Source organism: Callionymus lyra, chromosome 17, assembly GCF_982586985.1.
Source record: "Callionymus lyra chromosome 17, fCalLyr1.hap1.1, whole genome shotgun sequence".
In the NCBI taxonomy this organism is placed as follows: Eukaryota; Metazoa; Chordata; class Actinopteri; order Syngnathiformes; family Callionymidae; genus Callionymus; species Callionymus lyra.
The window spans coordinates 2,867,948-2,890,777 of record NC_141834.1 but is presented as its reverse complement, the minus strand read 5'-3'; the positions used below and the strand labels follow the sequence as shown (position 1 = coordinate 2,890,777).

The window sequence follows — 22,830 nt, the reverse complement described above, 5'->3', positions numbered from 1 at the left end:
AAATATCAGTCGCTTTACTTCCTCTTGGATTTATACATCTGTAGAATGTGGACGATGAATCAAGTTGTTCAGAGACGTGCAGCAGATGGAGCCTTCACTCATCATCAGATCTTTAACATCCTCTGATTTGTCGTCCTAAAGTCATAACTCTAGGAAATCAAGACTCCAGCGAGCCGTGATAAAAGCTTCTACATCCGTCGCCAACAGCAGTTTTCTATGTTGCCATGCTTGCAGAGAATCATGATCAGTGTTCATGTTTAAGACCTAAATCATCATCATACATAAGTCATTTTAGAAGTCATATTCAAATTCTTATCGTTGACCTTTATTAACTAATAAAATATATGAATAGATAGAAACACTTTAAAGCTGCTAGACATCAAACAAGACATGATAATATACATTAAAGGTAATACATACCTTGAATAGATGGATCAACAATATTTGTTCAGTTAAACATATGCTACTAAATATTAAAAGAAGGAGAGAAACTTACTCAGAAAATAAAATTTGTACATCAACTTAAAAAGTCCTTATATGAGAAATAAATAATCAGAATTAAATTACCTAGAATAAAGAGATTCATTAAATAAAAACTAAATATAGATAGATAGAATAAAATATTTCCCATTTCTTGAAGAAAAATACAATTCCAAATAACCGTTGAAAATGAAAAAATGTATATACTTTAATGAAAAAAACATTACTTTAAGAAGAATTATAAGAAAGTGAGAGAATATAAAAAAACCAAATCCAATCGAACATTTTATTTCAAATATTTAATACAAAAAAATAGCAACACTTAAAATAAAAACATAAATATATTTGAATTTTCAAATCACTCAAATAAGCAACTAGATAATAAAACACAGCTTATACTATGGTTTTATTAATATATTAACATGGTATTTTTTAAACTTTATTTGTTCACCTTGCTGCAGAATATCTTGCATATATTCCAGATGGCCTTAATGTTTCACTGCATTATTTTCCGTTAAATGACCTGGTGTCGTCTGCCGAACCAGCTGCTTGACTCTGGACTGGGCGGCGCTCTGCTGCCCACTACCGGCTGCCTGGCGTCTCCGCAGCTTTGTGGCAAGTGAACATCCGTTTGATGCCCGTTGATAACAAAAGTGTTTTTGTTTTTCTTGTCCCATCACTTGTGTGTTCCCATCTTGTCTTTCACTCACGCCCTCGTCCTCGCCGCAGAGCTTCCTCAGCAGAAGGTTGAAGGGCTCCATCAAGCGGGCCAAGAGTCAGCCCAAACTGGACCGAAGCAGCAGTTTCCGCCACATGATCCTCCCTCGCTTCCGCAGTGCCGACCAAGAAAGGTGAGTCAGATGTACATTACCACTAAACTTGGAGCCTATTTCCCACGACAAACTTCTCTTGGTCTCACTCCCTCTCATTGAACTCATCAGTGCAGCACTACAGTCCTGGTCCTGCAGTGTCTCATCTTTCCTTCTAACTTTGTCTGTCAATCACTCTCCTCCTCCTCCCTCTTCTTCTCTGTATTCCACCGCCATCTGACTCATTCCTCCGGGTCTATTTCTGTCTCTCTCTCCGCGTCTCTCTTTCTTCTTGAAATCTCGCCTCGGTTGATGAGTGTCATGGTTCACGAGTCGACGGAGAGACGCGACAATTGACCGCAGCTCACGACATTCTGCTGCTGCTGCGACACACCTGGCTGTTCCTGCTGCTCCCCGGTCGGACTCTGTGTGTGTGTGTGTGAGTGTGTGTGTGTGTGTGAAAGTGCATGAGTGTCTCTGTTTGTCCCTCTGTGTGTGTGAATGTATGTATGTGTGTGTGTGTCTTCGTCTGTGTCAGTGTGTATTTGTCTATGTGTTTAATTGCATATTTGTGACTCATTGTGCTTGTGTCTGTGTGTTTGATTGTATGTGTGTGACTCTGTGTGCTTGTGTCTTTGTGTGTGTAAGTGTTGTTGTGAGTGTGATTGTATGTGTGTGACTCTTTGCTTGTGTCTTTGTGTGTGTAAGTGTTGTTGTGAGTGTGATTGTATGTGTGTGACTCTTTGCTTGTGTCTTTGTGTGTGTAAATGTTTTTGTGAGTGTTATTGTATGTGTGTGACTCTGTGCTTGTGTCTTTGTGTGTGTAAGTGTTTTTGTGAGTGTGATTGAATGTGTGTGACTCTGTGTGCTTGTGTCTTTGTGTGTGTAAATGTTATTGTATGTGTGTGGCTCTGTGTGCTTGTGTCTTTGTGTGTGTAAATGTTATTGTATGTGTGTGGCTCTATGTGCTTGTGTCTTTGTGTGTGTAAATGTTATTGTATGTGTGTGGCTCTGTGTGCTTGTGTCTTTGTGTGTATAAATGTTATTGTATGTGTGTGACTCTGTGTGCTTGTGTCTTTGTGTGTGTAAATGTTTTTGTGAGTGTTATTGTATGTGTGTGACTCTGTGCTTGTGTCTTTGTGTGTGTAAGTGTTTTTGTGAGTGTGATTGAATGTGTGTGACTCTGTGTGCTTGTGTCTTTGTGTGTGTAAATGTTATTGTATGTGTGTGGCTCTGTGTGCTTGTGTCTTTGTGTGTGTAAATGTTATTGTATGTGTGTGGCTCTATGTGCTTGTGTCTTTGTGTGTGTAAATGTTATTGTATGTGTGTGGCTCTATGTGCTTGTGTCTTCGTGTGTGTAAATGTTTTTGTGTGTTTGATTGAATGTGTGTGACTCTGTGTGCTTATTTCTTTGTGTGTGTTAGTGTTTTTGTAAGTGTGATTGTATGTGTGTGACTCTGTGTGCTTATGTCTAAGTGTGTGTAAGTGTTTTTGTAAGTGTGATTGTATGTGTGTGGCTCTGTGTGATTGTGTCCTTGTGTGTGTGAGGGTTTATCTGTGTTTGATTGAATGTGTGTGACTCTGTGCTTATTTCTTTGTGTGTGTAAGTGTTTGTGTGTGTGTGTTTCTGTTTGTGTGTTTGTCTGTAAGTATGTGTGTCTCTAGGATGGAGTGTATGCCTTTTTGTGTGTATTTTTTGTGTACGTCTGTGTCTGTAAGTGTTTTTCTGTGTGGGTGTGTATATCAATCTTTGTGAGTATCTATGTTTGTGTGTGTTTGCGTGTGATTGATTGATGGACTCTGACAGAGACGACTTTGAGTGTTTATCCGCAGCTGTTGTTGATGATTTTGAAGATGGACAGTTGATCAATAAATGTTAGTTTTTTTATAGTTTCTGTTTGTTCTATTTTATCAACATTCTGGTTCTGCGTCTGAAGTCGGAGCCGCTGAGGGTCTAATAGTTTAGTGGATCTAGTCAGAGGCCCAAACACTGACTCGTTCTGTCTCTTCTCAGGACCCGTTTGATGCAGAGCTTCAAAGAGTCCCACTCCCATGAGTCCTTGCTCTCCCCCAGCAGTGCTGCCGAGGCGCTGGACCTCACGCTGGACGAGGACGCCATCATCAAACCGGTCCACTCCAGCATCCTGGGCCAAGAGTACTGCTTTGAGGTAAGGAGCGCCGACACCCAAACTCACCGTCACCGCGACGAACAACTGCTGAGTCAGCTCAGGTGTTGATCAGCTGACTGGTCCAGTGTAAAGTAAAGTAAAGATGTAATAATTCTAAACATTTTTCATTCAGAATTTGATTTTTTGTCAATAGTTTTATTATATTCATTTCATTATTTAATATTTTTGTCATCTTAAAAATAAAATGATCGGATGTATCTTAATTTATGTTTTTATCGTATAGACAGATTCAGACACACACAGCAGCTTTTTGAACTGATATAACTATGATTTATTGTAATTTGTGTCGCTCAGATTTCTGCAGATTTCTCCCAAAAATATATATTAATAAAAATCTTGCACAATAAAGTTTTACCTTACCTTACCTTACTTTTGTTCCAGTCACAAATCGCTTTGCTACAATACCTGTCACATGTTTAAAGAAGTATTTTACCTATGTTTATAATTGGCAATCAAATGTTTCAAATGTTTCATACTATTGATTTCTGATTGATATTTTTTTATATTTGACTCTGTGTGTGCATGCGTGTGTGAAATACCGAATAAGAGGTGTATATTTTCAAACGCACACACTATGGCCCTGACATCTAATACCCTGCACTAGAGCAGCATGCCGGAGGTTGAACACTCCTTCATGACCTGTTGATTGACAGCTGGCTGTGACCTCAGGTGACCACGGCTTCAGGAACCAAGTGCTTTGCGTGTCGCTCAGCAGCAGAGAGAGACAAATGGATCGAGAACCTGCAGAGAGCTGTCAAGCCCAACAAGGTGAGGGGAGAGAAAGAGGAAGAACAGAACCATGTCTGTGTGTCTCTCTCTCTCCTCCCCGTCTCCTGCTGTTGTGTGTTTTCAATTGAACTTGGCGCTTCATTTCTCTGTGTGACCTCCATCCTCCTGTCTGTGTGTGTCTGCTCAGGGTCGCCTCACTAAAGTGCTGGATTCAAACATTCACGCATTAACTGGATCAGTCGAGCCGGACCTTACACTAGACATGTTTGTTGAGATTTAGTTCTTATAATATATGTTAATAAATAATTAGTACTTATAATTTAAAATATTTTGAGAACATTTTTGAGTTCATTTTGTTTATATTGATTTGATTTAGATTTCTTTGTATTTAACAGTACTTATATAAACATATATTTAATATGGCATTGCATTATCTTTTTGAACCTGCCAAAATATGTATTCTCTTTTATTAAGCTTTTCTTTTTTAACCTTATTTATTTTTAATAATTCACAGTTTTACTTTTGAATTGTTCTAGTAAAAGTGTTTTTTTTTTTTTTTTACAGTTAACTTCGCTTTTTTATGCTTCTAAAATGTTGTAATGATTTTCTCAGGATGTTCAACTCATGCAGACGTTTGATTTATTAAATTAAGGTTCAACGTAAGATACTAGACTTCCTCATGTCCTTCTTATGACTTTCATTGCGAGATCTTCCGCTTGATTATTCTGATGTTCCATACGTGCCTCACAGCACCCAGGGACTTGAACTACTATGAAAGTCAGGGTCCAGATGCTCGGCCTGTCGGGGTCCCGGCTGAGTCACGGTTGCTCCAAGGACTCTGCAATAACACCAGAACTCATTTCAACTTTCCTCGGCTTCCCGAACACGTGTGGTTTGGTACCATTAAGAGGAAGACAGCGAGTTTGTCTGTACTGGAGGAGAACAGAAGGATAGTGAGGACCTGCTGCTGCTGCTGGAGTTTCTGAACCAGCAAACTGAGCGGCCAGCTGCCTGTAGCTCTCACATTGAGGATTAATTAAGCCATGGTTTGGCTCTGGGTTCCCCTGGATCGGATCTTTGCGTGGCTCTGATGGTAGCATCTACATTCTCAATGATGGCTCTTCAGCAAGTGAATGACTCAGTGTCGCCTCCTCCCATGGGGGACGATAGATTTAGCTTTTGTCTCATCTTGAAGGAATGTATTTTTCCACAGATCTGCCATTGTCTGTCGCACATCTATCAGCCTTTGTGTTGTTTGTCTGCTGCTACTTCTTCCTCTCGGCTGCTTTTATCGTATTGTGCGTCGCTGTCTTGCTGATGTTTCTGGAGTTGACTCATCAATGGCCTCTTCTGTCGTCATCAACTCCTGCAGACTTTTGTCCTCTGTTGCTAATGATCGGTGTGGTTGACGCCGCAGGACAACAGTCGGAGGGTGGACAACGTGCTGAAGCTCTGGATCATCGAGGCGCGAGAGCTGCCGGCCAAGAAGCGCTACTACTGCGAGCTGTGTCTGGACGACATGCTGTACGCCCGCACCACCAGCAAACCCCGCACGGACACGGTCTTCTGGGGGGAGCACTTCGAGTTCAACAACCTGCCCGCCGTCCGGAACCTTCGCCTTCACCTGTACAAGGAGACGGACAAGAAGAGACGCAAGGTGAGGTCGTGGAGATCCAAGAAGGTAGCAAAGTGTTTTGTTGAAGAATCTGGAGCAGCAGCGTTAAACTGGGCAATCATGTGAGAAACATGCAGAAACAAACGCTTAAACAAGTAGGTTAATAAGGTAAGGTAAGGTAAGGTAGAACTTTATTGATCCCTCAGGAGGTCTCCTTCGGGAAATTGTTTTTTTTCCAACTAGCCACAGCAAATACAGCAATTTTTCATAAAAAAATAAATCAAAATCAAATAAGAACAAGAACAAAGAGAAATAAAGAGAAAGAACAAGATGACACAATCTAAGTCTAAAGATAAAGATCATCGATCAAAGAAAATAACAAAGACAAAGGATACAAAGACTTGTACAATTTAATAGCCAGAGGAATGAATGAGTCCTTGAGTCTATTTGTTTTGCATCTGGGAAGGAGCATTCGTGCACTCATTCTGCTTCTCTGCTCACTGATGACAGTGCTGAGAGGATGACTGTCATCATCCATGATGGACAGTAGTTTGTTCAGTGATCTCCTCTCACGTGAGGAGGGACTTAAACTAGTGAAAAGTCAAAACCTTCATGTAATATGGAAGCATTAAAAAGGGTAAAAAAGATTTGGATGAAACTGTCTCTGATGCCATTAGATTTCACTTCATTGCTGCCATCTTGTACGGCAACAGTTTGACAAGTCAATTTCAACACAAACCTCATGACGACTCGACGCGTCGGCGTCCCATCGGTCAAGAGCAAACCCAAACCACCCAAAAAGCCAGTCTTGTTTCTGAGCACCTCTCATGTTGCTGTCCAGGAAAAGAGCACATATCTCGGCCTGGTCAGCATCCCCATCTCCAGCATCACTGGCAGGCAGTTCGTGGAGCAGTGGTACCCCGTCATCCAGCCCAGCGTCCTCACCAAGGGCGCCGGCGTGGGAGGAGGAAAGATCATCAACGCGTCCCTGCGCCTCAAGTCCAGATTCCAGACCATGAACATCCTGCCCATGGAGCTCTACAAAGAGTTCGCCGAGTACGTCACCAATAACTACAGGACGCTGTGCGCTGTGCTGGAGCCGGTTCTGAGCGTGAAGAGCAAAGAGGAGGTGGCCTGTGCGTTGGTGCATATCTTGCAGAGCACTGGGAAGGCAAAGGTAAACAATTCATAGCCTTACTTCTCCTTCCCTTCATGCTTTCGGCGAAAGCTGTTGATTGAAATGTTTTTATATTTAACAGTACTTATATTTTAACATACACTAAATTAAATTTGGCATTGCTTTATGTATTTTCTATAAATATCTATTCTGGTATTTGGGAACCTTTTTTGCTATATTTTAAAACTTTGCAAGTTCTGCCCGACTGAGAGTGGTTAAAAGTACTACTCATTAAAAGTACTACTCATTATTTTAACGTATCTAGAAGTTACGCTACGAATGCCAGGATACGGGGAGGGTGCGGGTGGGTGAGTTGTTTGATTTCTTGTATTGTCCCTTTGTTTTCTTTCTATTTTTATTTTTATTTTTTATTATTATTGAATTGTTTTGTTTTTTAATTTATTTCGTTTTTTTGTCCTGTATGCAAAAAAGGAAAATGTCAAAGAACGTTTTTTGTATACTGTATATATCTATTCTCCTTTATCTATCTTTTCTTATTTAGCCTTATTTATTTTTAACAATTCACTGTTTTAAACTTATATTGTTCTATTCAAAGGGTATTTTTTCCCTGTTTTTAAGCTTCTTAAAATGTCTTTAACCATAATTTTCTGAGTATTTTCAACTTGTGCAGACTTTTGATTTGTGAGTTGTTGGCTTGTGACTCATGGGTTAATGAGGAGATCCGGGTTAACTCGATGACACTCAAGAAAAGGCTTGGCGTTTCCAGGACTTCCTGTCGGACATGGCGATGTGTGAAGTGGACAGATTCATCGACCGCGAACACCTTATCTTCAGAGAGAACACTCTGGCCACCAAAGCCATAGAAGAGTACCTCAAACTGATCGGACACAAGTACCTCAAGGATGCCATCGGTGAGAGTTTATCACTTCTACGATTCAGAAATGTCTGTCAAACCAGGTGTTACCTCTAATCGTGTTTTTAGGGGAGTTCATCAGGGCCTTGTACGAGTCAGAGGAGAACTGTGAGGTGGACCCCATGAGAACGCCCCCCTCTGTGCTGCCAGACCATCAAGCCAACCTGCGAATGTGCTGCGAACTGGCTCTCTGCAAAATCGTCAATTCCCAGTGGTAAGCGGTGGGGAAAGTGTTGGGAAGCATTCCAAGTGTGATTCACTCTTTCGTGTCGCAGCGTGTTCCCGCGAGAGCTGAAGGAAGTGTTTGCCTCCTGGAGGGTCCGCTGCGCCGAGAGGGGTCGCGAGGACATCTCCGACCGCCTCATCAGTGGCTCCCTCTTCCTGCGCTTCCTTTGTCCCGCCATTATGTCGCCGTCGCTCTTCAACCTCACCCAGGAATATCCCGACGAGCAGACCTCCCGCACGCTCACCCTCATCGCCAAAGTGGTGCAGAACCTGGCCAACTTCTCCAAGTGAGTCCTGTTTTGTGTCCGTCTCGTGTTGAGAGTTTAGAATGAATTATTTTCTGTGTCATTATTGGTGCTTTTCCACTACACAGTTGGTCGTTGTAACGTAGGCGTGAAATTGCAGTGAACCCTGGGGACAATAGTTTGCTTATCAGTCACAAAAAGGTCTGGATTCCACAAACAGAATAACTTTTTGCACATATTCTCTTCCTTCTCAACTCTTCACTGTGAAGTCACTCTCTGACCAATCAGTGGTGGCAGTCGGTCGAAGTCTTTTAAGTGCTGGCTTGGTTGCTTGGAACTAGAGCAGAGCAGGTGCTAAAACTAACTTCTGCCTGACGTACCGTCGGTGGATACGCAACATAAACCAGGTAGAGTCGAGTTGAGTAGAGCGAAGACAAGCCTTTGCAAAAGAGGCATATCAAGAATCTGGATTAAGAGGAGCAGCCAATAACCGGTTTTAACACTATCATGGCTTACTGAACCCTTAAGTCAACAACTGACCCAAGATGTATAATGATGACGGTTTATTCTTGATACTTCAATTAAATCACTTTCAGAGTCGCTTGCAAAAAACTTTTGCTGAGGCAGATATAACTATGTTACAGACAGACTTGCACAAGCTACAATATTATTATAAGGTAAGGTAAGGTAAAACTTTATTGAAATTGTTTTTTCCAATAGCCACAGAAAATACAGCAATTTTTCATAAAAAATAAATCAAAATAAAATCAGAACAAGAACATAAAGAGAAAGAACAAGATGACACAATCTAAGTCTAAAGATAAAGATAAAGAACATAGATCAAAGAATTTTGAATATGATTTTGAATATAACAACACCACTGATAATTCCAAATAATAAACATTACCTAAATTAGCATTACAATTTACTCCACACAGTTTTATAACGTTGCTTTCCTTTCATCTAACTCCCTCTAAGTGAACTTATAACTGTTATTCTTAACTTTATTGTCAACACTCTCAATCCTCCAGGAGTTATTGTACTGAGTATTCTTGACTTTTAAAGCCCTCCACAACTTTGTCCCCCCTACCTGACCGATCTCCGCCACATAAACACTCCACTAACACTCTCCTCATCTTCCTCTGTCAACCCCTCCCTGTATGGCCACCACGGGATGTGTTCAGCTGATCTCTTTACTTTTAAAGTCTGTTGTACTCCTGTTTTTTTATGATGATTTTCAATCTTTTTTTTACAATGTCCTTAAGTGCTTGTATTATTATTATTATTATTAATACTTTCTGTCTCTCCATCCTGGCAGGTTCGGCAATAAGGAGGAGTACATGTGTTTCATGAATGAGTTCCTGGAGATGGAGTGGGGCTCCATGCAACAGTTCCTCTACGAAATCTCTAACCTGGACAGTGTCGGCAATGCGGGCGGCTTCGAGGGTTACATTGACCTCGGGAGGGAGCTGTCCATCCTGCACAGTCTGCTGTGGGAGGTCATGGCTCAGCTCAGCAAGGTACTAAAAGCAGCAAGCCATAACAGGAGTGACAATCATGACAGCGTTTTGTGTCTTTGCAGGACGCCATCATCAAACTGGGGCCCTTGCCTCGGCTTCTCAACGACATCAGCATGGCTCTACGAAACCCTCACCTGCAGCGGCAGCCCAGCCACCAGGCCGACCGGGTCCAGGGCGACAGGCTGCTGTCGCGGCCCAGCTTCAACCGCGGGATCTCGTCCGAGTTCCAGAATTTTATGATGAGGGATCTAAACAGGTCGGCTTTCAGCTTGAGTTGAAGGTTGAACCAGGGGTCACCAAATGACCTCTTAGGGGCCACAGCCTGATGCTAACTTTTCATAGAAAGAAACCTTTAGTGAGTAAAATAAGAAAAAGTTGAATAGCATTTTTTTTTTGTTTTGTTTCCTTTATTTAAACTAGAAACTATTTGTATTATTATTTGTAAACTAAAACCTCATTATAATGTTTATTTATCCTGTGTAGTTGGTGACCCCTGGTTTCGAGTTATAGAGTTAAATGTTGGGGAAAGATGAGGTGTACTTATTGTCTAATTTATTCTCCAGCTCTATAGATATCACTCGCTTGCCTTCTCCGACCTCCACTGGGGGGATCATGCCGTCACGCTCCCAGATGAACTTCCAGGACAGGGACCACCTCCACCGAGCACCCTCCAAAGACATGTTCTACGTGTCGCGCCCCCCTCTGGCCCGGTCAAGCCCGGCCTACTGCACCAGCAGCTCCGACATCACAGAGCCGGACCCCAAGGTGAGTTCGGTCACGTTAAACGTCCGGTGAATCGCGGTTAGCTGTAGCAATCTCTGCATGTGACGCTCTAGAATCCTCCATCCTTTGAGCTGTAGTTTATCATCCGCTTTCCTCCACTTATTCACCTCCATCCTAGCGGTATTTCCTGGGAAATACTTTGAGGCGAGCAGTTACCCCGGCTCTCTCCCTCACCCATACCATGCGTGGCCTTCTCTCATGATCACAGCTGAAGGCCCGATAGCCTCTCATGATGGTTTAGCTTCTCAGTGTCAATACAATCTATGATGGACCTCCAGGATTCCCGCATGAACAGCGTGTCTAACCTGCAGTCGGTGGACATGCTCAACTCCTCCCAGGCCTCCATCGCCGGTATGGGCAGCTTCGGAGGGCTGAGCAGCGGAGGCGGTGGCGGCCTGGGGTCGGGCCTGAGCAGCCAGCTGCGGGCCGGGGGGCGTATGTCTGCTGGCTCCGGCGGCTCCAGCATGTCCGGCGGCCTTCGGCTGAGCCAGCTGGGCACGACCACCGACTCGCTATCCCAGCAGCAGCAACAGCAGGCCGCCGCCATGCGCTACCCGCTTTCCTTCCAGAATCCTCTCTTTCACCTGGCGACCGCTGACGGGCCCCAACAGCAGAAGCTCCACCACCAGCACAGCAGGGCTCAACCCCCAGCACCCCTGCTCCTGGCCCCAGAGCCCGACCCCTCTCATCCGACCTACATCCCACAGTTCGCCCACGGGGGGTTCTCTCGCAGTGAGGACCTGTCCACCCTCAGGACCAGGGACGGTCACCTTGGACAACCTAACATCATCCACTCACACAGCTACAGCGACGACTACGCCAGGGCCGATTATGGACGAAGGCAGATGTCTATACACATGCAGGTATTAACCTCTTTAGTACTACAGTTATGACTACAGTTTTTTTCTCTTTTTTTTTGTCCATATAAAGTCAAAGTTTCTTTGAATTGTGTTATCAATGGTTGTCTGTTCTTAAGACCTTTTATTTTTAGACCATATCGCCTGAGACATGACATGAATAATCGGACTGATGAATATGACATATTTACAATAACTTTCACTCCCGTACTTTTATTCTTCACGTGTTTGTAGCTGCTGTGGTAGGACTTGAAACCTTCTTGAACTGAAACTAAAACCACTTGAAATGGTTCTACTCTTGAATTTTTACACCATGCTCACATTGTCTCACTCTCTCTTAGTGAACTCATCACTACAGCTGTGTGTTCGCTCTCATTATCAGACTATCAAAGTCAATCTGATCTCGAATCCAGTCTCAGATACACACTTGCTATATATAATCTACTGCAAGATCACTTTGTCTGTACATTGACTTTATTATAGCACTTTTGGTTGTGATTTTGTTGATTAACTTATTTTTAATCTCTGTTAGTTCTTGTGGGAATTTTAAATGTTGAAATTGTCTCTAATTTTAACTGTTTTCGGCACATTACTTATTCCATTGCACATATGTACATATGCACATGTATCTTTAAATCTTGACACTTTTCTCTAACTTTGTCTTGAGCAAATGCAACAAATTGTCGTTCTCTGTTCCCTTGTGGATGCTTGAATGACGATAAAATGTGTCTAAGTCTAAGAAAGTCGAAAAGCCATTAGATTTCTTTTTACTGCACAGATCGTGACTGTACAGAGACACCTGCATGTGGACACATTTAAAGTCCTTCTGGTTACTGGCCAATAAACACTTTAAAGGTTGTTGAGCAGACATTCCCTCATTGTGGCTCTCCTCCCTCAGGACAACATCCAGCAGCAGCAGCAACAGATGATGGGCATGGCCTCCCAGACAGGGACCTCCCACTCGTCTCTGGCCACGACGCCCCCCACCACCGTCCATCCCATGCGCCAAAGTTCCATCGCCCCCCCGCCTCCCGCACAACGTGTCAAATCGCAGACGTCTCATCAGCTGTCCGTCAGTGCCGCCGCCGCGCCCGCCGCTCCGGCTAAAACGCGACCTCCGAGCGGGAATCTCCTGCAGTCACCCGAGTCCGGGTATGGTGCCAGACAGCACGGGGCGCGGCAGCTGTCCGTCAAAGACAACACGGCGCCGGGCCTGCCTCACCAGCAGAGCTCTGTCAGGGAAAACCAAAGTCCGCAGGGGACGACCAGCCAGAGCGCACAGCAGTCACCGCAGCAGCAGCAGCAGCAGCAGCAGCATCTGCTCAAGCCCAACATGACCAAACAGGTATTCTGTCAGCAGAGTGTATGAAGGTTACACAGGTCAGGAGAGTGCCTGTAATATATTCTTTTAATCTAATGTGAAAAACACTCCTGACTCACTCACATATTTCAAATGTTAAACTCCCTTTCTTCAAGATGCAGTAAGTTCCTCATCATGATGATGATTTGAAATTATTACTTTACAAAGTTCTCCCCCGTCTGAAATCTCGGCAAATAAGATGTTACGGGTGGAGTAATAATGTAGTTACTACTTCAGCCAGCTGTAATCACGCCTCGCTTTGTTTATACTATAAGTCCCTTGAGTGTAGAGACTTCCGGGATTTATGACGCGGCTTAACAAACCTCAATGTTTGGCCAATTACAGCAGAGTGGGTGTGGTTATGGAAAACGAAAATTAATCTCCAGAAAAACTATGCCATTTCAGTGGACTGGGCTTAAGCACATTTTCCTACAAATATTTCAATTGAAAGAGAGTTTTGTACAAACATACAAATACTGATGAGTTCAATAGAGGTCCAAGATCAGTTTAAGAGACACTTGAATCAACAAAGTGGTTGACCTTTAAGGAAAAGTTAAAATTTGATAATACATTAATTGTCTCTGCAATGTGTTTCGTAGCCTTTTTGGGCCATTTTTCTTCAGTCGGTGTGCCAGATTTGGAGCCTTAAGTTTGACACATTTAATATACTAGAAACAAAGAAGAATATTTCCATAAAAGTGAAAGTGAAACTTGAACATTTTATTACAGACACCATCCACCCTCAACCCTGCGACGCCTGCCAACGAGAGGACAGTGGCCTGGGTCTCCAACATGCCTCATCTGTCGGCTGACATTGAGAGTTCCCGAATCGACCGCGAAGAGTTCAAGCTGAAGGAGTACTCGAAGAGCATGGATGAGTCCCGCATGGACAGGGTAAGTCGAGGGAGTGTTTCAACGAAAGGACGTTTGAGTCGAAGAAGTCCATCAGCCACCATGAATGTCGAGGGTCTTGGTATAAAACTGGAGGAAATGAAGCTCAAGAAGGTCTATATAAACAAGTATGAACCCCTATTAGAAGAAGCCAGAGAAGATGAATGGAAATAATAAAAGGTCAAAAAGCGAGTTCATTAGAGTAAAAAGAAGTAAGGGAAAAAAGAGGCAAGGAAAGGAAAGAACAAAAAAAAGGATTCTAAACAGATACAAAATCTATTGACATTTTAATCTATGCTTGTGAGAAAACGAAGCTTGTGGATGTTCCCGTCACAATCTTGAGAAGCATTGTTCATGGTCCAGCTTTTGTGGCAACCTAAAACGACCTTGAGGTTGACACATATTTCCTGTGTAAGTGATGGTCTCTCCTCGGCAGGTGAAGGAGTACGAGGAGGAGATCAACTGCCTGAAGGAGCGTCTGGTGATGTCCCACAAGAAGCTGGAGGAATACGAGAGGAGGCTGCTGACACAAGAGCAGCAGACCAACAAGATCCTGATGCAGTACCAGAACCGGCTGGAGGACAGTGAGCGGAAACTACGGATACAGCAGGTGGAGAAAGACTCCCAAATTAAAGGAATAATTAGCAGGTAAATGGAGGCTTTAGTTGTTGGGATTGGGGGATGAAGGCGTCTGTGGGGAGACAATGTTTCTGTGTCTTACTCTCACACAAGTAGACGTGCTGTCTCAACGTGTTTATGAATGCTAACTATTTAACCATTTAACAGATGCTAACTTCAGAAACCTGTTGACCGTGATGAATATTTACAGAAGCACAATTTCTGTTCTTGTTCGAGTCTTGTTGACGAGAGAGTCGTTGTTTTTGACACTGGAGATGAAAGATGGTCGATTAATGCTCCTTCACTAAATTCATATCGGGAAATAGTTACGAAAAAAATATTGTAAACCTATCTTTGTCAATAATAATGCAATTATAACCACGAAACGAAAATGAATAAGGGAAATTACACATTGCAGTAAATAAAAATAATATCATAGTGTAGAATATTTTATAAATGATATAGATGTTTCGGTTAAAACAAATAAAGGGAACTTAAACTTGTGAAATGAAAACTGAATTCAGCCACAGAAAAAAATGTTTTTCCTCAGGAGAGGTAATAAATGGGAAATATTGTTAAAATAACTATTTAAAAAACTGTAATATTTGATTCAATAATAAAAATAATGGACAAGATAGAAACAGAAATTGAAAATGGCTTTGAATTGAGGAAATCTGAGGAAAACTCAATTGTTCACTTTAAGCATTCAACACAGTATTTTTCTCAACTATTTTTCAAAAATGATCAAAATGTCAAGGTGACCTCAAGCTCTTCAGGAAACTTGAGTTCTAAAAGTCTGGACTTTGGAAATGTGAGGAAGACTCTGAGCACTTTGTGGGATGAAGACGCTACTCTTCCAAAAACCTCCTGCACTGCTATTTCCAACTACATCGACCCCACAGAGACTCATGGACTTGGAGGTTTGTGGAAGATTGATCCGCACTTTGAGGAACTTCCTGTCGACCCAAGAGACTGCAGAAAGCGTGGGTTTGATGCAGAGATCAACACCTGAGTACTTTATATGGAGGAATTCTGACAACACCAACAATGAAAAAACCCACAGAAGCAAAGCCAGAAGCTTCCTCATTCTAGACTGGAATCGTCATCATATCTAGATCAGTTTAAGTTTCAGTTTATTTAAAAGGACAATGTGCAGTTGCATTAAAAAGATAACTGCACCAGATTTAGTGCACTGCTAATTTCCATCTGTCAAGAAATGGATTTGTTTTGAGGTGAAAGAAATCATTTTTATATGACAGGAGAGTTTGTGAGATTCTTAATCTACTTTGACAGCAATTAATATTAACATTTATTTTCGTAAGAAAACACTTATGAGCTTTAATATATATTTTAGTGTTTGTAACTCGAAAAAATCTTATCATTATATTCTTAGTATTTATCCAAATGTAGTAATGTATTTTGCTTGTAAATATAACTGCCTAAATCAAGACTTATTAAGACACTTACATATGAGAAGATTTATATCAAGGCATTGTTTTTTAATGTACATTTTTAATGCTTGTTTATAGTTACTGGATTTGTATTCACATGGTGTTTACATACTTCAAATCAAAGTTCAGGCTGAACTACCTTTAGGTTTTGATATTTACTGAAGGTCTTAAATGACACTTTATGTGACTTTCTTTGCTGGAAATCTTCCCTAATATCACTTTATGTTGATTATTCAAAACCACATTTACTGGTCGTAGCATTAAAACACTAGCTTATGCAAATGTAGCTACATTAGCTTACACACATATTTTATATCTAAATGATACTATCTTATTGTTTACCCATTTTTATTTAGTCTTTTGTGTTGATATTTGGTACAAGTTGTAGCTGTTTGATTTATATCTCTTATTGGAAGCAAATTCTGTTGTGTGGCAGCTTCACTGCATTAGCTATATTAACATTTTGTTAATTTATTGCTGATTGTTTACATGATTTATCACTTTTTGTAGATATTTAACTTTTTTTTTTAACATTTTCAATTTTTAGAATTATACTTGATTGACTACAGGGTTAGTTTTTGTGATGAAAAACACCAGCAACACAAATACATATATTTTAAAATATGTAAATAAGATACACATTAAATTATTTATTTAAAAACATTAAAATATGTCTTTTAATTGGTTAAAAACATACAGAGATGTTGAAATATATTTAAAATGTCTTAAAAACAAGCACAGATGTGGAAATATATATCTTTAAAATGTTTTAAAAACAACCACAGAAGTGAAATATCTTACAATGTTTTAAAAACATGCACGTGTGTAATTGAATGACTTATATGTAGCAGCATTACTCGAGAGTCATGTGATCCAGATAAAGCAGTATATACTGAGCAAATCGTAGCTTAACGACAATAAAGAGCTGATCTGAGTCACAGACAGATGCCTCTGTAACAGCTCTGTGCTGTCAAGAGTAACCAAACAAGAAGTGCAGATTTTCTTCGTCGCCCATCATCTCTTGATGTTTTCTTCATCTCATCTGTCCGGGGGACGGGATGTCTTCTTTTGTAAAAACATCTACATCTGTATCGTTTACAGAATAAAACCTCCAAACACTTTTGTTGGAAACTTCACCTGCGGGTTTTCATTCTTTACCCTCGATCATGTGTCTTCCACTCCTCTTCCAGAGATGTAAACTGACATGATGTTCTTCAAAGTGGTGTGAGCAAGCTTGTTCCTTGGAACCACACCTCCACTCACAGAGAGGGGAGGGCGGGACAAATGATTTGAGTTTGATTGACATGTCACAATCCAACCTTGATTCGAAATGTTTTTTCTAGATTTGCACTTTCCACAGGTGACTAAAATGTTTATTTTTTTTGTCATTAATTTGCTCCAAGACCACGTGAAACATTGAATTCTTATTGCCATTTTGTATTTTCTTCAGTTATAAAATGTTATATTTGTCTTGTGTTGTATTAAACAACTTCATTTGAATCTGTTGTGTGTCTTCCTGTTACATGAAGTGTTACCGTTCTACTTTATTTCTTTTTTCAAGTACATTTTGTTTACTCATTGGATGCCTAATGTCAACCTTCAGATGAGTTGTGTGTTCAAGTTGAGATTTTCTGATGTATGCAAGTAAAAATGTCACTTTGGATCACATTTGTTGAGTAGCTTTAAGAAACACAATGGCCTTCAATTTAATGCTGAAAATATGTTGCGTATAAAATGAGCTCCTTGGAGGAGGGCTGCGCTGACGCAGTGCTCTTCTAGTTTAACCTTGCATTATCTCAGGGTGGAGGTGACTCAAAGACCCGCAAACAAATGTAATTGTTTTATCCTTTGCGTTGCTTCTGGGTCAAGGTGAACGACCTCCCTGGTCGTTCATCCTGACTAAGATAACACAAGGTTAACATGAGCGGTCACATCAGTAACCAGTCTCTTGACCTTGAGTGAGAAACATGGCGGCTGCTGGGCGATGACCGGCCGTTGCAGGAACAGTGCTGTTGCTCACAGTTTAGTGTTTGAAATTGTTCCTGGTCACAGAGGAAGTGTTAGCCGGCAGGATCTTGATTCATCTTGTTCCTCCACCAGTTTCCTCGTGGGTTCCTGATGGTCTCCCTCTCTCTCCTTCTTTTTCTGTCCCCCTCAAACCCCCAACCCTCCCTTATCTGCTTCAAGACTGATGGCAGTGGAGGACGAGCTGAGAGTAGGACCAGTGATCGAGCCCAAACCCAGGATTTTCCCTGAACAGGTTGGTGCTTCCCCGTCCTCCGCCGCCTCGCCGCTCTCACCCCTCTCACCCCTCTCACCCTCTCTCCGCTCCCTCCCTCTGCTTCTGAATGATTGGGTGTTCTGGTCTTGACCCGTGAGTCTTCGTGTTGGCCTGTGAACAAGTGGAGGTTTTTTCAAGGCTGGCCTGATCTTTGGATGAAGCTGCTGAGCAGCTCTGGAAATCTTACTTGTCTTCGATGATACACGGCTGCCTCATCTCACGCTTGTCCTCACGTTTCACTCACATTCATGTTGTCAATGATTCTCTGAGGACGCTTTTAAAGGAGTGCTAAAAAATAAACAATATACATTGAAATTAAGTTAAATTAATTAAGTTTTAAATAAGACATTTATTCAAATTTAATTAATATATATAGGACAATTTTATATATACTTTTAAATTTATTTCATGATATATTTTATTTATTTCATACTATATTTTATTTAAGTTTACCGAAATAAAAACACACAATGAAAGTGTCTATATATGAGATATTCATAAAAAATGTTTTTTTTGTAATGCGTTTGCTGTCATTTTAATATGTACAGCTGTTCTCTTTATATTGTGTGGATACATATAAAAATATATTTCATTTATCTGAACTTCATCAATGTTGTCTTTAGCTGTTGTCTGTTTTTTTTACATATGTGATATGAGGAGAGTGACTTGAGCACGCTTCTTTAACATCTTCTTCCTTTATAGAGATGGAATCAACAACATGTTTGGTGTGAACTGTTTGTGTTATTGTTTTGTAATTATTAATGATATATACTAGAACATAGTTATACAAATCATCATTTAACTCAATCATGTTTCAATAATTAAAGATGGCATATTATACTGTATGTTATGCGTATGTGTGTATATCATATGAAAATTGTATTTTATTTACTTATTTTATTTATGTGTTTATTTGAATCATCTTTCCATGTAAACGGAGATACACATGATCAAACTCAAACTTGCAATAAAAATGACAATTTAAGTGTAGCTCATAGAAATTAATCGTTTTCAGGTCAGGTAAGCGTCCATGTGTACTTGTACTAAGCTGGCATGACTTGAAGATGTACGTGTGTTGTGTCCTCGTGCGCTTGATTCTGCATGACAGAGCACAGTCGCTGAAGTGCTCGCGGGCTCCTTAGTCATCCGATAATGTGTATTGTGGATGTTCTCCGTCACCCTCAGCCCTCCTCATCCTCTCCAACTCCTCTGTGTTAATGAGCAATGGTGATTTCTCTTAGGGGAGGCGTCAGTCCATCCTAGTGCAGCCCCGACTTGCTCCTGTCCCACCCAGAATAACCAGGTAATAACCCCCCCTCCCCCCAATCCCTTCATGACGTGCCGCCTCTTTTCAGTGTACCCTTCTGTGCATCCATGTCCACAGACACACACACACACTCACTCACACACACACACTGTGTGACAACAACATCCCAGATTGAGTCACCACTTTGACGGAAGCTTAAGTGAAAGATTCAGTCTGAATCATCATTTGTCGAGAAGTCGCACACAGTTGGTCTCGTGCAACAACACAACACGGACAATGAGCAGTAAACAACGACGCACAATTATATTTATGTCACTCAGACATTTGCATTGCTTCAGATTAATTTAATAAAAAAGATATTTACTGTCAATGTTGATTGAAACAAAAATGTTCATTCTTTTCAATACATTTGGGAACATTTTTGCTTTTTGAGAGTCATCTAATGAAGTGGACATAAAGGGCAGGGGTTTCTTAGAATGATTTGTGTGTCCTGAGCTCTATTGCCATCTTCAACAGCCATTTCAAGTTAGTTCTGGAGTCCTGGGAGGTCAGTGAACGACAGATTGCTTCTCATGACTCAAAAATAGGGCCTGAAACTACATTCAGTGTAGTTTTTCCGGTAAATAAATTATTATTTTTAAGTATAAATCAACTTTTAGATTGTGTCATATATTATGTATAAACCAGATATTGTTTGTCTGGACTTTATAATTAAACAATCTAATTTATTTATTCATTTTTATTTGTGGACTAGAGGACTTTGGTACCCACCCAAACCTCCACTTTCAACTGTAACTGGATGTTACTTCATTACACATCCGTCCCTCCTGCCTCACCCACAGGAACCATGGGACATATTTGTATTTGTACGTGTTTATCCATGTTGTACACCTAAGTGACGAACAGAGGTGACTTTATATACGATCTGTGCAGTGTATTTTAGAAGCAGGAGACGGTAAGAACCTGCGAGTCTCTTCATGCATCAACATTTCCATTCAGTGTTTTGTGTTGTCCTGCACCGCACCTTTCTTTTGCGAAACAAGTAAAAATGTACGGAAGCAGGTTTGGTAAGTTGAGGATGTCAGTCAGCATTTCAGCCATGTTGTTGTTCAGCTGCTGGATTTTCCAGTTTAATAAGCATGTGTACTGGCCTACACATGGATATTAAACCTCTGTGTTTGAGAATGTGTCCGTGGATTCATGTGACTGGCATCCTGTCGCACCTTCGGCTGTTCTAGCACCAGTTAGCAAATTCTGGTTCTGACTGAGAAGAGAAAAAGGGGGAAGTAAAGTCGCACATCTGCGTCAAATTGGAGGGTGAATCCGTTTTCTGTTGCTTTTTGTTTTGCTTTTAATTTCAAGAAAATCCATCAGACGTGCAGAGACTTTTTTTTTCCTTTCCGTTGACATTTCTCTGCTCCGCAACTGTTCCCTCTTCTGACTATCTTCTCCCTCCACAGCACTTCATCTCATGTGTGTTTCCATACTTCTGCACGGTTGACTTGTATTTATCAAGAGGGAGATTTTTATCGTTTCACAAGTTTAGTTCTTCCCAAGTATTTATAGATCGAAAATTGAAACCAGCTTTTCAGCCTGCTTGTTCGATATCTGTTGGGTTTTTTTATTATTATTTTCAATTAATCTATTTATCTACATTTGTATGCAGTTTTCAAAATATACTGTAGTCATGTTAAATATTACTATATTTTCTCTTATTTTGTTTTTGTTAACATTTATGTCTGTACTGTTTTGCATGGTGGAGGTTGTTTTTTGGTTTAATTTTCTCCTGTTGGTCAGCTTAAACAATGTTTTTTGGTCTGAAATCATATAATGTAGGTCTGACATCTACTGTTTTATTCCTTGACTCATATTGTGACATTTGAGAACCCAAATCACAGTTGCTCCGAGTTGACACTGAAACACAGTGTTTTGAACAAATCTAGACCTTGGCCAGAGTTTAAAAAAGATTTTTTTTTTTTTTTTTTTAAACAAAGCGTGTTTTTCATTTAATTTATTTTCTATAATCGTTTAATTATTGTTATTGTTTTTTAGGACAGTGAGGGGAAACAATGCTGACATATCTATAGCTTCTTTATCGTAAAACTTTCCACGAGTGGTAAAAACCTTCTCTGGTTTAACTTGAAACGTGTGATAAGGAGAATAACCTGATTGTCTTCTTTTGCTGCTGCCTCGACACAGTCTGCAGTGACAATTATTTCAAATATAGGATTTCACTGGTAGGTAAGAACCAAACCTTGGCCAAACCCGGAACCAAAAGCCTCAATATGACGTCGGTCTCTTTGTGGGTGCTGGTCATCTTTTGGTTTCGAGCCTTTCCAAGGTTTGCTTTTCTACGTAGATTATCGGATGCTTTTGCCTCTGAGCCCAGCTTGGCTGGTTGCATGGCAGCTTGATTTATTTCCATAGAAACCATAACTTGATATTTAGGATAAGTTAAGGTTCTTTTTCTGTTTTCTTGTAAATGAGGACTTACTGTTGCTCCGCTAACCAGGGATTACTCTTTTTGTGGTTGGATTGCTATGAGATTATTTGCAGGGTTTCTTCAACCAAGGTGTTAAACTCAAAGGTACAGCCCACAAGAGCAAAACAACACATTCAATTGATGTATCAATTATGTATTTTTGAGCTTTGAGAAGGCCAGTTTTGAACCACAGATGTGCCTCATGCTGAAATGTGCTTTACAAAATGAATGTGTAAACGACATCACTGTTTAGACTCTTACTTCCTGTCAGAGAGTTTGACACCAACCAAGTGCATATCCGACCACAAAAGTGCATTTCAACAGCCAATGTGGAGCCTTAGCTTGTATGATTTATGAAACCTCTAGAGTGTCTACGAACTTTCTGACCTCCAGATTTTAATCCCCCTTCATCTCTTCTTTCTGTCTGTGTTATATGTGTCCTGCACCGTCTTTGACATCGACTTTGTAACTCATTTGTGTTTCCTCTTTCTCTGTCTCTCCCTCCTTGTCTGCGTTTTAATCCTCTACCACATCACTGAACATGTTCCCTCTTCCATCCTGCATGTTATCAATGTCCTCCGCTTCCACACGACTCACACCATCATCTTTGGGTGTCTTTTTTAACCTGCTTCCCATCCAAACCCGATGACTCTCACTTCCTTATACCCTTTCCTTCGTTCACATTATCTGTCCTAATGGGGCGCCTCCGTTCACATCGCTTCGTCACTCATTGAACGGCTTCGAACATCTCTCCCTACTCCTGCTCCTATTCCCCCTTCTTCCCCCTCTTTCTTTATCTCGCTAGGAAAACCAGCTTTCCTCCCTGGGTTCAGCAGACCCCGGTGTGAAAACTCAAGGTGGAGAGGGAGGTGTTGAAGAAGGAGGAAGAGGAGCGCAAACCGACCATCAAAACCTCAGAGTCTCTTCCCCGGGCATTTCCTCTGATGGCTGCCCCCACCAAGGAGTCCTCCCGCAAA

General features: G+C 41.1%; 1 protein-coding gene across 2 annotated transcripts in view; it reads left to right on the top strand.

Moving 5' to 3' along the window:
* The window catches only part of syngap1b (synaptic Ras GTPase activating protein 1b), a 92,638-nt gene that overhangs the window by 65,276 nt on the left and 4,532 nt on the right, over nucleotides 1–22,830 (top strand). For both annotated transcript variants that reach the window (XM_087778983.1, XM_087778984.1), the window contains exons 5-21: nucleotides 1,210–1,331; nucleotides 3,304–3,457; nucleotides 4,148–4,246; nucleotides 5,625–5,864; nucleotides 6,664–6,999; nucleotides 7,727–7,871; nucleotides 7,943–8,087; nucleotides 8,149–8,385; nucleotides 9,662–9,863; nucleotides 9,926–10,119; nucleotides 10,427–10,628; nucleotides 10,925–11,509; nucleotides 12,402–12,848; nucleotides 13,593–13,757; nucleotides 14,191–14,402; nucleotides 18,011–18,083; nucleotides 19,346–19,407. In XM_087778983.1, the coding sequence (XP_087635109.1) occupies nucleotides 1,210–1,331; nucleotides 3,304–3,457; nucleotides 4,148–4,246; nucleotides 5,625–5,864; nucleotides 6,664–6,999; nucleotides 7,727–7,871; nucleotides 7,943–8,087; nucleotides 8,149–8,385; nucleotides 9,662–9,863; nucleotides 9,926–10,119; nucleotides 10,427–10,628; nucleotides 10,925–11,509; nucleotides 12,402–12,848; nucleotides 13,593–13,757; nucleotides 14,191–14,402; nucleotides 18,011–18,083; nucleotides 19,346–19,407 (3,620 nt within the window). The remainder of the gene's footprint in view (nucleotides 1–1,209; nucleotides 1,332–3,303; nucleotides 3,458–4,147; nucleotides 4,247–5,624; nucleotides 5,865–6,663; nucleotides 7,000–7,726; nucleotides 7,872–7,942; nucleotides 8,088–8,148; nucleotides 8,386–9,661; nucleotides 9,864–9,925; nucleotides 10,120–10,426; nucleotides 10,629–10,924; nucleotides 11,510–12,401; nucleotides 12,849–13,592; nucleotides 13,758–14,190; nucleotides 14,403–18,010; nucleotides 18,084–19,345; nucleotides 19,408–22,830) is intronic.